This window comes from Physeter macrocephalus, chromosome 9 (assembly GCF_002837175.3).
Source record: "Physeter macrocephalus isolate SW-GA chromosome 9, ASM283717v5, whole genome shotgun sequence".
NCBI classification, from domain to species: domain Eukaryota; kingdom Metazoa; phylum Chordata; class Mammalia; order Artiodactyla; family Physeteridae; genus Physeter; species Physeter macrocephalus.
The window spans coordinates 48,736,159-48,753,609 of NC_041222.1; the positions used below are offsets into that span (position 1 = coordinate 48,736,159).

The window sequence follows — 17,451 nt, forward strand, 5'->3', positions numbered from 1 at the left end:
TGAGTTATTTGTAGTGAGGTGGATGGACCTAGAGACTGTCATACAGAGTGAACTAAGTCAGAAAGAGAAAAACAAATACTGTATGCTAACACATATATATGGAATCTAAAAGAAAAAAATGGTTCTGAAGAACGTAGGGCCAGGACAGGAATAAAGTCACAGAAGTAGAGAATGGACTTGAGGACACGGGGAGTGGGAAGGGTAAGCTGGGAAGAAGTGAGAGAGTGGCATGGACATATACACACTATCAAATGTAAAACAGATTAGTTAGTGGGAAGCAGCTGCATAGCACAGGGAGATCAGCTCGGTGCTTTGTGACCACCTCGAGGGGTGGGATAGGGAGGGTGGGAGGGAGACACAAGAGGGAGGAGATATGGGGATATATGTGTATGTATAGCTGATTCACTTCGATATAAAGCAGAAACTAACACACCATTGTAAAGCAATTATACTCCAATAAAGATGTTAAAAAATATATATATATATAAAGAATACTTTCTATGACTGTTATAACTGTGTAAAAAAAAGAGAATTCACATAATATTAGATTTCTTTCTCAAATATTAAACAAATTAAAAGGCTTCTGAGTAAAAATTAACTTTACTAAGAAAATCAATATTCACTTTTCAATCTAAAAGTCTTACATTATAAAACTAACACAAAAACAAAAAATAATTTAGTCAGTTTAACAAAGTAATCAGTAACTGTTAAATTTGACATAAAAGCTTATATCACCAACATGCTACTAAAGACTAAAAATAAAAATATTTCCTAACTTTTTGCAATTATTGCTAAGTAAAAAAACATGACAAGTTCCCATATATGCCAAATGTATAACCCGACATAACAGTAGAGTAGGGAGGGCTCAGCATAGGTTTTCCCTCTAATAAAATATAATGATGCAAATAATATTACCCAGTTTTTCACTTTTCAAATACTTGTAGGCTTAATGATGAAATTTCATGATTTATAAAACATGACCAAATCTGAGACTTATTTCAAGGTCTTAAGGTTCCTGGAAAAAGTGGTAAAGGTCAGTAATACATGCTCTTAAACCAACTCTTAATTGATTTTCCTACTCATAAACACAGTATTTTTTGTCTAAAGCACCTGGCATGCTTATTTGAAAAAATAAATAAGATAATAAAACAGTAAGTTCTATCATTTAATCCTCACAACCCTATGAGGTGGGAACTATTATTATTCCATTGCACAGATGAGGAATTGGAAGCTTTGAGCGGTTAAGTAACTTACCTAAGGTTATCAAGTTAGGGCTAAGATGGCATTTGAACCCAAGTAGCCTGGTTCCAGAATCCATATGCTTAAGCACTATCCAGATTACTGATATCCACCTAGACCCACTGAATCAAGGATGGACCCTTAGAGGATAAAACCCAGGATTTTTAATTTTTAATAAAAGTATCAGATTATTTTTAAACTATTTAAAGTTTGAGAACCACTGATATAACTCCTAGGAAGAACTGGTACAGATATGGTTAGTCCCATTATAATAAATACACAAATATAAATACAATAGGTCTTTGACTGCTTACAGTGTATACTTTAAATGGGGGGGGTGGGATGATTATTTTTTTACACTGAGGTATAGATGTTTTAGTTGTGTATATAAATAAACATGGATTCTTCCTGAAGCAAACAGGCTTACAGGTTTGATCTAGTTTTTAAAAAGTCAACAATCACTATCAAATTAAAAAGTAGCTGAGGTCAAAACAGGATTCACTTTTTTAATTCACCAGAACTTAAATACAACAACAACAACAACAAAAAACAACATTTCACACAATTTAATTCCTGGATATGTTTCTGAGGTGCTAAATGTCATATTGCTAGAGCTTTTGAGAAGGAAATAAATTCAGTTCTTTATTATATAATAACTAGTCTTCTTATATGTAGGAGTCTTTCAAATAATTAAAGAAACAAACTACATAGAATTATTATGAGAGGCAAAACTATAAGTTTTGCATGTAACAATAAAGTTTACTAGTGACTAATACTATGTCCTATTCTTTGCTTATTTGAAGCAAATGACCTATTTCCTGGGAAATAGCTGTCAATTTTCCTTCTCAGTAATACCATCGTATTTAAATTGTAAACCAGGCATAAGAACCACTGTTCTCATAAGTCTATTTCCCAACTCTAGCCAAACACACACACACACACACACACACACACACACACACACACACACACACACACACACACCCCTCTCTCTCACCCCCAACCCCGCCTTCTTTCTAGGACACCTTAAGAACCAGGAAGAGCACTTTATTTTAAACAGTTCAATCTAGCAAAACATGTACTTTTGACCTTAAGTTTCTGAGTGGTAAGCAAATGGTCGGTAACTAACTAAAAATATCACTTAAGACAGTGTTTTTCGTACTTTTTTGCCCCCATCCCATGGTCAAAAATACATTTTACACTGCGTGTCAGTAAACACACACAATGGAAACCAAGGTTTTATGAAACAATATTACCCTTATTATATTTGAAACACTCTTAAAATTTCTTTTCTATTTTAAGTTTGTTAGCTTATAAAAGAAATGCTGGTCAAGCAATCCACTAAGCTGATTTCATGCCTCACTAATGAATACCACCTGCAATTAGGAAAAACAAAACAAAACAAAAACTGTCTATGCTGTCTGTGCCACTTATTACATATAAAAATCCATCCATTAATACAGGGATGAAGACGAATATCAACAGTGGACCAGACCTGTTCTGAGATCCATACTGCCAGGTTGAATACTTTGAGGGATTAAGGAAAAAAATGAGTGGGAGAAATAGCAAAGGCTAGCATGAAATCAGTGGAAGAAAGAATGACAATATACTATTATGGCATTAAATAACATACACAAGCAATGGTAGAAAGGCCTCTAAGTAAACAGTAAATACACTTTTTTGTTTTTAACTCAATATGCTGGAACCAAGGTTACTTTATATAAAAGGATTTTGTAGAAATGGTTGTAATTCATCCTAAGGATGTCATTAAAAATATTCTAAAATACTAAAAGAAAAATACGTCTATTTTCTTTTACTGTTCATTTAAAAGTATTAAATTTTACCAATTAGTAGCTTCCACAAAAAACACTTCCAAAATAGAATTTTTACTGAAAAAAAGATGTGTCTACATTTTTGGATATAGGTAACTGTTAAATTCACATTACATATTATCAATATTTTCATAGTTATTACTCCTTTACTTTCTTCTTTAGTTGAGACTCACAGAAATTCATTTTAACATCACTTTTTTTTTTTGGCAATTAAGTGTTAATTTTATAACCTAAACCAGAAATAGATTGGACACACTAATACAAAGAAAAATTTTAAAGAAACAGTCATTTGTTGTAGAAACTCATCTGTTATAAAGTAGAAAATAAAAGTATTATTTAACTAGGGTGAACTTCTCTGCTTATTCTAGTATCAGCTACAAACAGAAAACTTTTCACATAATCAGATAGCAGTACATACAAGTACTTTTTTCTTTTTGCAGAAATGTTTAAAAAAACATTCAATTAAGTTTACTTAATATTCTCTCTGAAGTTCATATACAGCTGTGTTAAAAGTTTTGTTTTTTAAGTTAATAAGTCTACTATTTCTATAGTGCCCAAATAAATGAAAATAAAATGGACTACCTACACAATGCTACCATGTACAAATTATATTTAGTTCTTGGAAGACTTTCATCTACACATTTACTTGATACATATATATATATACATTTCTATTAAACTACTTCTACAAAACAGTATAGCGTACAGAAAACCACAGAGATTTTTGACTATCAAGAGACAAAAAGAGAGGTAAAAATTTTTGAAATACTATCAGATTAAATTTTAGCTATGTCTACACTTGCAGGGAAAAAGTCATAGTTGGAAATATCTCATTAAAAGTATTGTGTGTTATGGCGGAATTTAGCCAATCTCTTGAGGAACAATATAAACACTGAAACAAAAAATTAAACTAAAAAATATTGAGACAAAATTGAAACATTTACCTGAAATTCTGGTACAGTAGGTGACTTTGTGACAGTTTTCCTCTTCTTTGTGATTGCTTTTTTAGATATGGATTTTTTTCCTTTCAAGATTAAAAGAGAAAAGCTTCATAATGCTGTTTATAGCACTTCATTAACAAAAACCAAATTACATAGAACCTTGAAAGTTAAATTATAACTAACAGATGGCCTCTAGTGAGTCAAATAAAAATGATGAATCAAAACAAGTCCCAGCAAAAGCAAACATTAAACTATAACTACCTGTAACAGACATATTAACAAATGGTGTTTTCTTTCTATAAGAACCAAACTATTATAATCTCCAATGTGTTGCATAGTACCAGAATTTATTATAATAAGAGTTGGCCAAAAAGTCACATTACTACTGCTTAGTTAAAATCTAATTCACAACTTAAAATGAGGTTACATAAGAAAAAACCTTACCTTTAACAATGGCTTCTGTAGTCAGGAACTTGCATAGAACTATACTCTGAAGATTATGGTCTTTATTCAACCTAATGTGAAAATCCTCTCAGCTTAGGAAACAGGGTTTCCCTTCTATCCCTTTAGTTCTGCACTCACCTAATGGGCTGCCGTTGGCAGTATTCAATAACCAGTTTTAAAACAAGGTAAACATCTCCCTTTAAAGTGCACCTAGTCATTTGTGCAATCAGAAATCACTAGGAAAAATAAATCCACATTCTTAAATCTATTTCATAGCATTAAGTACATATAATCTAAAATATGTATTTAACCAGACAAAAGAAATATGTACATACATATAGCCTCTATTTTCTAGTGAGGAACATATTCAAGTAAATGTCTTCCCCCCCATTTGCAATCAGCAAAATCAATTAATAAACTGTTATTTATTCAACAAACATGAGATACAGTACAATTTATGGGGACAACAAAAAATTATAAAATGGAAACCCTGTCCTCCAAGAGTTTACAATCTATGTAGGGAATAAAAAATTAATTAGAAATACTTAAAAGTTAATTTTAGTTCACAATAATTTGTAGGCTAAAATCATCTTAAAAATTACTTTTTTTCAAAAGAGAAAATGACTAAGTACCGAAAGCAACTTTGCTATACTACATAAACCCTATTGTTCTTTTCTAAGTGTTTTCCTGCATAGATGTGATCTTCTTTCATGAAAACAGTTAATTTTATTGAAACATTTTATTCAACTCATAAGCACAATTCCAGTTTACAATATAATTGTATTTTCTTCTGTATTCCTCTTTTAATCATATCACAGAACTGTAATTTGGGTCATTTCTAACTTTGACTCAATAAAATGCAAGTATACCATACTTGAACTACTGCAAATTTTCAGTTGCTGAGATTCACATGGGTTTTAGTGTTTTGTTCCACTAGGTAGCAATCTGTTATTTGACATTCGCTTTTAATTAAATTTAAAAACCTAATGTACGGACTTCCCTGGTGGTGCAGTGGTTAAGAATACACCTGCCAATGGAGGGGACATGGGTTCGAGCCCTGGTCTGCGAAGATCCCACATGCCGCGGAGCAACTAAGCCCGCGAGCCACAACTACTGAAGCCCACGCGCCTATAGCCCGTGCTCCGCAAGAAGAGAAACCACTGCAATGAGAAGCCCGCGCACAGCAATGAAGAGTAGCGCCTGCTCGCCGCAAGTAGAAAAAGCCCACGTGCAGCAACAAAGACCCGACACAGACAAAAATAAATTAAAAAAAAACTAATGTATATTTCTTATCACTGTTATTTGCTTATGTGCTCACACAGTACCTATACTAGAACTAAACTCATACAAAAACAAGTGGGTGGGAGGCTGCTTTAAGCAATATTCAAGAAGTGATTAAATTCTTGGTATCTCTATAATACAGCTAGTTACTGATTTCTAAACTGGATGCAATAGGTACCTCTCAAGGGGACTGATAAATCTGAACACCAAAATGCCTTTCCTCTATATGCTACCTTTACTATTCTTGAAAGTTCATGGGAAAAGATTTAACTGCTTGCTAAGACAGCAATTTGAAGGAAATGAAATCCTTCCTCATTCCTATTCCCCACCCCCTCAGCACTCCTCTAACTAGCTTTTTAAAAAATAATTTGATTTTGTATTTATTTCTTTATAAGCACAACAGAGGTCACTCTTTTTTTTTTTTTTTTTTTTTTTTGCGGTACGTGGGCCTCTCACCGTTGTGGCCTCTCCTGTTGCGGAACACAGGCTCCGGCCGCGCAGGCTCAGCGGCCATGGCTCACAGGCCCAGCCGCTCCGCGGCATGTGGGATCTTCCCGGACCGGGGCACGAACCCGTGTTCCCTGCATCGGCAGGCGGACTCTCAACCACTGCGCCACCAGGGAAGCCCCAGAGGTCACTCTTGATATTCCCAATTAATTTCATACTGTTGCCACAGAGGCACTAAACTTAGGTACTAAATTCTCAGTTAACTCTAACAGTCACTCTGTTTGACTGTAAATTAAGTAAATTAAGCAGCTGAGGTGGTTACTAGGCATCTCCTTTCACCATGTCATTAAGATACTTAAATGTTATTAAGTAACTAGAAGTAGTACTGTGCGGTAGTTTTAAGCTTGAGTTTTGGAACTAAACTACCTGGGTTTGGAATATCAGTTCTAACCACCTACTAGCTGCAAGACCTTGAGCAAATTATTTTATTTCCTTGTGAAGTTTCATCATCTCTAAAATAGGGATAACGATATCACCTATGTTGTGAGAATTAAACGAGTTAAAACACGTTAAGAGCTTAGACTACTGCTAGGCACATGGTAAATCACTAATAAATGTCAGCTGTTGTTCTCATGTGCCTTAGCTAAGTTGTGGTAAAAGTTTAAACAAAATGTTTATTATCTTTTAACCTTCTTCAAATTCTTTTATTAACTTAGTCCTTCATTTTAGTTCTTCTTGCTCTTATGTCCTATGTGCTACCACTCGACCTTGTACACATATCAATTAATGTAACACTTATCATACAGTATTATAATTATCTGTTTATATATTTCTCTTCCTTACTAGATTGGGAATTACTGACAACAGAAATCCTATTATTCATTTTGTAGGTACAGCATTTAGCACACAAGAGAAATGATCCTTAAATATAAGAATCCTATACTTCATCAGAAATTTTATCAGTTTGGGGATAGAAAAAGGGAGGCAGGTAATTGTTTACAATTCTTAGGGTCAATCTGAGTCCATTTTATAAAGAGGAAAACACTGAGAGACAATTTAAATAATTTACACAATTTACCAAAGAGTTTCACAACATGACCTTGGAACGGTAGTAAGGAAAATAACATTTATTGATAGCCTACTATGTGTCAGACACTTAGTAAGGTGATATATAAATTACCTCAGTTAATTCTGAAAACCACCCTCCAAGGTAGGCAATATCCCCATTTTAATATGGGATAAATGAAGATCAAAAAAGTTACTTAACTTACTTAAGTGTTACACTGTAATAAGTAAGCCCCATAGCCAGGGACTCTAACACCAAAGTCCAAGCTCTTTCCATTATGTAATTCTAACCTCTCAAAAATCATAGTTACCATCTATTGATTCCTACCATGTGCCAGGCACCATGCTAGGTGCTATGCATTTGCTTGCTATTCCATTAAACCTTGTAAAAATATAGCAAGGTAGGCATTACCTCATTTTTCACAGAGAAAGAAACAGGCTATAAACAGGTAAATAAATTGACGGAGAACTTACAGCTAATATGCACTAGAGCATATATTTGTACTAGATCTGTCTCACTTCAAAGCTGTGCTCTTTTTATGGCAAAATACTGCATTTTTTTCAGACATTCTACAGGGACGTAATCTGCATCCGATTGATTTCAGAGCATTCCTTTTGATTAGGGTTATAAGATTTGCATATTCACTATTACTTAATACCTTGAGACTATGTCCTTCACAAAACAATTTGAATACAAATTTTCCTGTATTCTTCAATAAAAATCAACTGTTACTTTTTATTAAATATTACTTTTAAAATGGAGCATGGGATACTGTAAAACCACACAGCCTTTGTTTTATAATCTGTTTTTGCTCCAGGGCAAGATAATATAGAGGGCAAGTAACATACTGCCCCCTAGTGGGCTTCCATTCCTCTACCACTTACTTGATCATACCCAGGGCTTTTACCTCCACTGCCCTAAGTCATCTAGTCCCATAAAATATAACTGTCAGAAGTCAATTTAAAATATACAAAGAATTTCAACACAATTCTTGAGCCTAAAACACAAACATGGGCAAAAAGTGAGTGTCAACATGTACCTAGAAATGGATAAGGAAACTAAATACGGGCTAGTAATTAATGATACAAGCACAGCCTGATGAAGCTTTTTAAAATTATGCTTAGATCAGCTCTAGAAGGAAGCCCAACTTGAGAGAAAAATATAACTAAAAATATATTTCACACTATAACTTAGGCATAAAATTGTAGTATTCTAGAATATGGAGATACACTTACCAGAAAAATTAAGGTGACTATCATTCCCAATCCAACTCTTTCCTTAGTCTCTTATTCTTCATCTTTACCTTCACCTGGTTTTCCTGCCTGTACTCACTCCTTGGCTCCTTGGACTATTCAGGCTTCCACTTCAATGCTCCTAGATTCAGCCTTCCCTTGTTTAAAAATTATTCTAACACATACACTACTCTCTCGGTACTTGCATTTTAGGAATATTAATGTGAATGGATACTAAGACATTAATCACTGTTAAAAGTAAAAACCCAAGAGCATTTGTATTATAAGTGATTCTGGCAAGTGCCTAGCTAGACTGTGAAGTCACAGAAACAGTCTAAATATGGCTTTAATTTACTAAATGTCCATATCTTGGCTAATATAAGTTTCTGGAATGTTCTAAGTAAGCCATTTGACTTTAATAAAACAGCTGATTTTCCTTCTATTCTCCTTGCCTATGAGCAAATTTCTCATCATACTGGCATTTTTTTAACACTATAAAATAATTCGATAACTCCTGAATACCTATTTCTTTTTTTCCCCTTTAATTCAGAATACTGAATTAGTTGTCAAATTCTGCTATTTACTGCAACATCTCTCTCAAAATGTTATTTTCTTCTGTCAATGTGATAGAACAGTCATATAATCATTCCTTATCTGGATTTAGAATTCCCTCTTCCTGGAGTTCTACCCCTTCATTTTTATAAACACTGCCAGTTTCTTTTTATAGCTCTTTAATGGCATCCTAATTACCCTGCAACATTCCTTCTCCTAATCCTGCCATTCACTTACTAGCTGTGTGACCTTGGATATGTTAATTAACCTCTCTGTGCCTCAGTTTTAAAAAATCTATAAAATCTATATAATGGGGGTAATAATAGCATCTACTTATGAGTTTTTATGAGGATTAAATGAGACAATATATATAAAGGCTTAGAATAGTGCCTGGCATGCAGTAAGCATTATATGAGTATTAGGTTTTTGGATGGGTGGGGGAAGTAGAAGGCATTAAAATAAAAGGTCATGGAGTATAGTCGATTCTTTCAGTCTTGTATCTTGGCATCTTGAGTTGGTCCTCTAAGAATTTTTCCCATAAAGACACACATAGTTAGGTTCTATAGTAATATTAACACAGAATTATACAACTGTTTCACAGATAAGGGCCTGGACATAATCAAATATTGTAGATTACATTACTTTCTCAGTCATTCCCTATAAAGCAGCTCATTACTTTCACACGTTTGATATATTTTATTTCAAGCTCATTTCCCTGCACTGTATTCCTGATTCAATTATCTAAAATAGTACCACATACCCAGAAAGATATCACCTCAAAATGGCATATTTCCATCAATCAAACACCTTTTAAACGCTCAACTTTTCAACTTTTTCCTTAAGTTTTTCTCTAATTATGCTTATTTTTTCAGTGACACTTGGCTTAATTATGCCTCCATGGCTGTGCTCACATTATTAAACATTTTTCATCTACCCAATCCCCATTATTCTTCAAAGTCCTTCATCTTCTATTAAATCTTACTATAGCACACATGGATTTAGCCTCTCTTTGACCTTTGTACGGTCTTTACCATACACTTAACAATAATTAAATGAGGCTACTTACTGTTTTTGAACCTTAGTTTTTTCACCTATAAGAAATTAACACCACTTGTCTTATTTATTTTAATTAGTTTAGAGGAGCTAACACAAAATGATTTGGTTGAAAATAATGACCATGTAAGAAGGGAAAAACCTCCAAACCAAACTGGTTGAAATGAATAACTTAAAATACCACAAGCTTTTTTGTAACAATTACTGTATCTTGAATCATTTTTGTCTGTTTTTTTCAGGTTTTATAAAAAGTCCTCTCATTTTAAAATTTCTCACTCATTTCACTCAACTCTACCTGCTCTACACAATCTATAATAGTGTATCACCCAAAACAACCAAAATGTCCAGTAAGGAGGTTGGTTAAATGGACTACACAATACACATAACAGAATCCTACACAGCCATTTAAAATGATGCTATAGGGATCTATTTATTGTTCATGGTATACTGTCACATGGGGAAAAAGCAGATTGTAAAATGGTATGTATAGTATAATCCTATTAAAAAATATAAATGCCTTAAAAGAATGTGAAAGATACATATTAAGGGATAAATCTTAGTTATATCTGGGAGAACCACATTGTGTGTTCATTTATTCATTCAATAGATTCCTACACAATGTGTTAGTCACTGTGCTAAGTGCTAGGGATGCAAAACCAGAAATAATTCTTCTGTTCTCAAGAATGGTATAGAACAGAGGGAGACAATCATCAAAACAACCTAGAAATAAGTTCAACTATTAAGAATAAATTTTATAAATAAGTATTATGAAGGAGAAGTATCTAGTGCTATAAGTATGCATAATTGGGAAAATGCCAATGTTTTTCTATTCTACAGTGCTTCCAAGAGTAAGGAGCAGGCTTAAATAAATGAAAATAAATTCAAAATTTAAAAAGCAGAAAGAAAAGTCCAATTCTGAAAAACAGATTAAAATGCTTATGGATTGCAAAAGAGCCTCACAGTGCACTAAAATTATCAAATCATCTTCAACCAATTTAACTTTATGCCTTCTACTAAAAATCATCTGCCATCACAATAAGAAGCTTTACTAAATCTGGAGATTCCACCAAAATTTAAGGCCTGTGTAATCAACATAAATTGGACCAGGTTAACTACATAAATCCAGATTAACTATATTCAGTCTACCCTAAGTAAAGGTTCATAAATCAGCCATGGGTGACAGCTTATCCCAAAGCATATTCTACAGAATACTATCTCTTGAAAAAAGCTCTGTATTCAAGTAAACTTGAAAAATACTAGATTAAACAAAACTAAACAGTTTTCTTCAAGATTTTCTGAAGTCCTTAATATACTGGCCCATAATCACTTATGTACAATTCTACAGTCCAAAAGGTTCTGAAAACTGAAGTTTTAAAAATAATTTATATGGTAGCAAAACCTGACATAAACTGTTATGAGGTTCTTTATAGTCTTCATCTCATTTAGTTTGACTATTTCATACATTTTTCTGTAGAAATTATACATTTGATTACAGGGGCTGCCCTAAGCTCCACTGGGGATGTTATTTAATAAACATTATACATATCATAATACCCTTCTAAAATCTAAAGATTTCTGAATTCCAAAACACATCCGGTACAAGAGTTTTGTAAGATGTACTGTGGACCTGTACTAATGCACAATGTGAATCTGTAAGAGGAATATTTCCCAAACCTGTGACCATGAAGCTCACTTTTAAAAAGAGTAAGAAAGGAAACACTGGATTAGGGTATGCCCCTAACTATAAAAGGCCACAATGTCACATACCTAATAAAAACCTCAGGGCAAAGCCTCGGATAGACAAGTGTACAGAAAGACGTAAAACAGATGTTTTGTTGTTGTTATATCATTTTACGTAGTACTGTTATGCCAGTAAGAAGTTTAGTGAAGAAACTAAAGAAAAGAATTGGCCTATGCTTACTCAGTACTAACAAGGGAGAAGGAAACTGTACTAGCCAGATCCTAGTATTTGTGCCACTGAAAACTGACTTTCCAAAATTTGCCCTGAAGATAAAGTGAGAAAGTGTATAGGCGAGTGCCATTATTTTCTTCTACTTCATTCCTGTAAGCCTTCTCTTCCCAACAAACAGGCTCAAAGAGCATGAACCGTACTCACTGAATTTGCTTCTGAGTTTTATTCATCCATTTGTCTAGAACTGGACATGCAACTCCCACAGATTTTTTCTCTGATCTACAAACACTCTGAACTTCCATTTTAAAAATGAAGCAACACTTTATTTGCTTACAATACAAACTCCTTTTAATTCAATCCTTAGGAGTTAATATTTTTATTCTGCTATTGGTATAATCTGTATAGGAGCTACATCAATATCTATTTTACTTTATAAACCATCATAAGCCATAATTACCTTTGAACACATGAATAGTAGGTCATAAATGAACACTCAAAAGGTTTTAGGTGGCAATGGTATTAATAAAACAATACTACATGCTTTGGAATTGAAAACAGTTTTTAAATTTTTAAATATTATTTAATATATTAGAGGCTAACATTTCAAAGAGAACTTGCCCAATCAGTAAAACTAAATTTATATAGCCTAATGGACTGCTTATACAATTTAAAGGATTTATTGCTGAGAGTCACTTTAAAAAAACTGTAGCTTTTTATCATCTGGGTCAATGTGGACCACTTTGCAATTTTTAGTTCAACAAATTAAGCCTGTTCTTGATGGTAAATTTTGTACTATTTCTTTATCAATTATACATTACATACACATTTTAAAATACATTTAATTGTATTTAATGATTTAAATAACTAAGGTATAACAGCAACTATATCAGCTAAACAAAGTTCACTCCCTCATTTGCCAACTCATCAAATTATTGTCAAATCTTCATTACCTTTGTTACTGAGGGAAGGAATAAAAAACTGAAATCCATAAATAATGACAATAAATCACAACTCATTTTAGTAAACAATTCAAGTTTTTCCCAATCCAGCAACTTTTTATTAGTGTTAATAAATGAAGTTGATCATCTGCTTTTACCTCATCTATGCTCTTAGTAACTGAGACATAAATTGATTAAATGGCAAACAACAGGAAAAGCAAAAGCACCTGAGTAATTATAAAAAGAGAGCAAACAACCACTGAAGACTTTATTCATAGGATTTTTTGTTGTTATTGTTCAAACAGGCTTGTGGCAAATATAGTGAGTACTTAAATCTGGTGTAAGACAAACTTACAAATCCTGTAAAAAAAAAAAAAAGCTTCATATCTTATTAGTTGATGTAATTTTTTCCTTATAGTTCACTTTTTTTTCTGGATATGAAAATATATACTAAAATAATTTTTCAGGAAGCTGAAAAATATATAATGTGGGAAAAAACTAAGACCCAGAAAAATAATCTAACTTGCCTTGGTTTAAGAAGCTAGTTGCTATGAACTTTAGCTCTGGGAATGATACCTCTTGATATCAGTGCTTCTTCCATTGCACTGTACTGCCCTTAGCCTGGGGAAAAAAACACTTCTTTTTTTGCGGTACACGGGCCTTTCACTGTTGTGGCCTCTCCCGTTGCGGAGCACAGGCTCCAGACGTGCAGGCTCAGTGGCCATGGCTCATGGGCCTAGCCGCTCCACAGCATGTGGGATCTTCCCGGACCGGGGCACAAACCCGTGTCCCCTGCATCGGCAGGCAGACTCTCAACCGCCACCAGGGAAGCCCAAAACACTTCTTAACAATGATGGGAAGCATCACTTACGGAGAAATTGGTCCAGAGAATGTAAAAACATAATACCCAAAGATTCTCAACAGAGAATTAAATTCAAACGTATTACACCAGTATTTTGTTGTTGTTAGTATTACATATAAAACCTCTTCTGCTCTGGGTTTTAATTATGGGGACTAATATAAAACTTGACCTTTAACACACACACACACAACACACACAGACACACACACACACAGACACACACACACACACACACACACACACACACACACACACACACACACACACACACACACACACACACACACACACACACGTTATTTCATTTTGTCAATCAGAGCCTTCCATGATGCTTAACTGAAAGCACGACTTGAAATACGCTAAAATGTAATTCTCACCCATTTGTGTTAGCTTACCAGATTTGTGCTTCTTGTGTTTTGCTTTCTTTTTGATGATCAATAACTTATTCTGGATCTCAGGTTTGTAAGACTTGAATGCAAGGGAATGAAGACCTTCACGCTTTCTTTGTAAGTTTTCATTCAAAACATCTTTCAATTTCTTTTTTTTCTTTTTCTTCTTTTTTGCCCTCATTTTAGTTACTTTGAGTTTCTTGTGGCTCTGCAGTGACTGTTCTAATAGAATATCCCTTACAACTTTGTGGCAGTTAATTTCTGGATGATCACTGTGACTTCCATTTACATGTATTTGGCAAGATTTCAGAGCATTTTCTTTTAATGGACTGGGTTCAGGCTTTACTCTGGAAGCTTCACCATATTTTTCCTGATTTTCTATAAACCTTATTTCACCTGGACTGAGAGGTTCTCCAAAGCCAGTAACTTCCCCTGGGCTCCCTGGTTTCTCTAAATTTTCTTTACAACAATCAGTTATTTTCATTTCACAGGGCCTGCGAATTCTAATTTCACAGTTGGATTTCACTTCCATTTCAACAGAGATGTCATGATTACCCAAGTTCATTTTAGCAGGGCAGCAAGTTGGATCAAAACTAATTTCCAGCTCTTTCCTGAAGGCAGAGGGCAGGCCTTCTCTACTACATCTATGTTCTCCATTACTTGCACTAACATAGTCACACTTCAATTTCTCCAGTTTAATCCGAGGTACTCTTTGTATTTTAATGGGTGGAACTGGAAATTCTGGGGCTTGAAAAGGTCTCTGTTTATAAATCCGTACATCTGCACCACAGAACTGTGGGAAATGTACATAAGCATTCTCCAAATAATCGTAACCAAGGATAACTTCCCTGCATTCATGAATAGGCTGTCCAAGTACAGCATCTTGAACTTCCTTTTGTGTTTCATACACAAAGTCACAAAGACCCTTAAGTAACCACACTTTTTGGTAGAAAGGTAGTTCATGAAAAGGTTTTTCTTCCAATGGATTAACTTCTCCAAGAACTTTAAAAAACTGAGGACACAACCCAAGTTTTTCAGCACAGTTATTGGGATTTTCAGTCTGCCCTACAGCCATGTACCACTGCTGTACTTTCTGTCTCAGTGCTGCTTCCCAGGTTCTATAAGGCAAAGTAGGTCTTCGATGTAAGGTAGGTCTGCGATGGGGAGGACTTAATAGAGAAGTCATTATTTTAGATAGAAAAGCGTTACACTGAGGCATCAGAAGACAGCGTTCCAATTCATAAAAGACTATTTCTGGCAAATTTAGAATTTGCTGGGCTAAACAAAGGAAATGCCCGATTGCTGGAATTTCCCACATGGTCTCCATACAAGTTGGAGCTGCTTGAGCTAGAAGTTTTCTTTCCCATTCTTCTACTTCCTTTTGACTAGCTTCTTCTGCTTCTTTTCTTTCCTGCTCCCGAAGCCTAAAGAAAATTTAACAAATTATATTATTATTACTTAAAGTAGAGAATACCATAAAATACTAAATTTTAAGTATGTCATATTTATCTTCAGTCAACAACGCAATTGGCTGTTCCAGTTTTCACTATCAGTACAGTGTCCCATTAGATGTACTATTGTGTTTTTTTTTCAGATGAAGAAATTCACATAAAACTTGATCCTGAGTTTTACTGATGGAGGATTATCACTAACATTGCTGCTCAAAGTAAAATTGTTCAACTCACAATGTGTATCAACTTCAAAATAAATGAAAAACATTTTTTAAATGTTTACTACACAAAAGCACAGTTTAGTGCTTTCTAGAAGTAATATGAGGTCATGTAAGAGCTGTAAAGATGTTTACATCCTTTGACCTGATAATTCCATTCCTAAAAAGTTATTCTAAGAAGATAATTCAATAGAAGCAAAAAGTTACATGTTTGTCAGTGTTAACTGGAGTTCTATATAAGAAAAATAAAAATATAAAGAAGCTGTATTACATAACTGGGAAATAAGCTGGATATATTATATAGCCTTAAAATTAAAATTATGAATATCATGTATAAACACAAAAATATCAGAACACAATATAATACTTAACAAACAATAGCAATAATGAAAATATGCAAATACTGAACAAGGAGATGACAGTATTCCAAAAATAAGTGAATCCTATGTTGATGAGATTATAAGTGCTTTTTTCCTCTTAAAAATTTATTTACGGGCACTGCTTTATTTTTTTTATTTTTATTTTTTGCGGTATGCGGGCCTCTCACTGTTGTGGCCTCTCCCGTTGTGGAACACAGGCTCCGGACGCGCAGGCTCAGCGGCCATGGCTCACGGGCCCAGCCGCTCCGCGGCATGTGGGATCTTCCCGGACTGGGGCACGAACCCGTGTCCCCTGCATCGGCAGGCGGATTCTCAACCACTGCGCCACCAGGGAAGCCCACGGGCACTGCTTTAAATTTTCTTAATTAAAAAAAATTAAATAGATAAAAAGAAGTCTTTGTCATCTTGCATTAGGCAAAGTGTTTTTAGATATGGCACCAAAAGCACAGCAACAAAAGAAAAAATAAAGTGGTCACCATCAAAACTAAAAACATTTGTGCTTTGAAAGGACATCATCAAGTGAAAAGACAACCATGGAATGGGAGAACATTTTTACAAATCACGTATCTAATGAGACATCTGTATCTAGAAAATAAAAGAACACTTATAACTCAGTAATAAAAGGATAAAATAACCCAACTAAAAATGGACAACGTATATATTTCTCCAAAGAAGATATACAAATGAATAATAAGCACATGAAAAGATGCTCAACATCATTATCCGTTAGGGAAATGTAAATCAAAACCACAATACGATACCAATACATGAATTGGTATCTCTCTTACAATAATGATCTTGAGATGATTATCGTAAGAGAGATACTAACAGTTATTGGTAAAAATATGGAGAAACTGGAAATGTCATACACTATAAAGGATATAGCTACTTTCAAAGGCAGTCTAGCAGGTCCTCAGAAGGGTAAACATATGACCCAGCGAACCTACTCCTAGGTATATGTCCAAGAGAAATGAAAATATATGTCCACACAAAAACTTGTATATTAATGTTCATAGTAGCATTACTCATAATACTCAGAGTAAAAATACCAAATGTATTTGGTATTTGTATATCCATCAACGGCTGAATGGATAAACAGAAAGAAATCATAAAGATCGGACCAGAAATAAATGAAAAAGAAATTAAGGAAACGATAGCAAAGATCAATAAAACTAAAAGCTGGTTCTTTGAGAAGATATACAAAATTGATAAAC

The 17,451-nt window shown here is 34.1% G+C and overlaps 1 protein-coding gene across 4 annotated transcripts in view; it reads right to left on the reverse strand.

The window, feature by feature from the left end:
* The window catches only part of BRD10 (bromodomain containing 10), a 106,800-nt gene that overhangs the window by 36,238 nt on the left and 53,111 nt on the right, over window positions 1-17,451 (reverse strand). For all 4 annotated transcript variants that reach the window (XM_007108073.4, XM_007108072.4, XM_028493967.2 and 1 more), the window contains 2 exons: window positions 14,195-15,612; window positions 4,016-4,095 (listed from right to left, as the gene is read on the reverse strand). In XM_007108073.4, coding sequence (XP_007108135.2) covers window positions 4,016-4,095; window positions 14,195-15,612 — 1,498 coding nt within the window. The remainder of the gene's footprint in view (window positions 1-4,015; window positions 4,096-14,194; window positions 15,613-17,451) is intronic.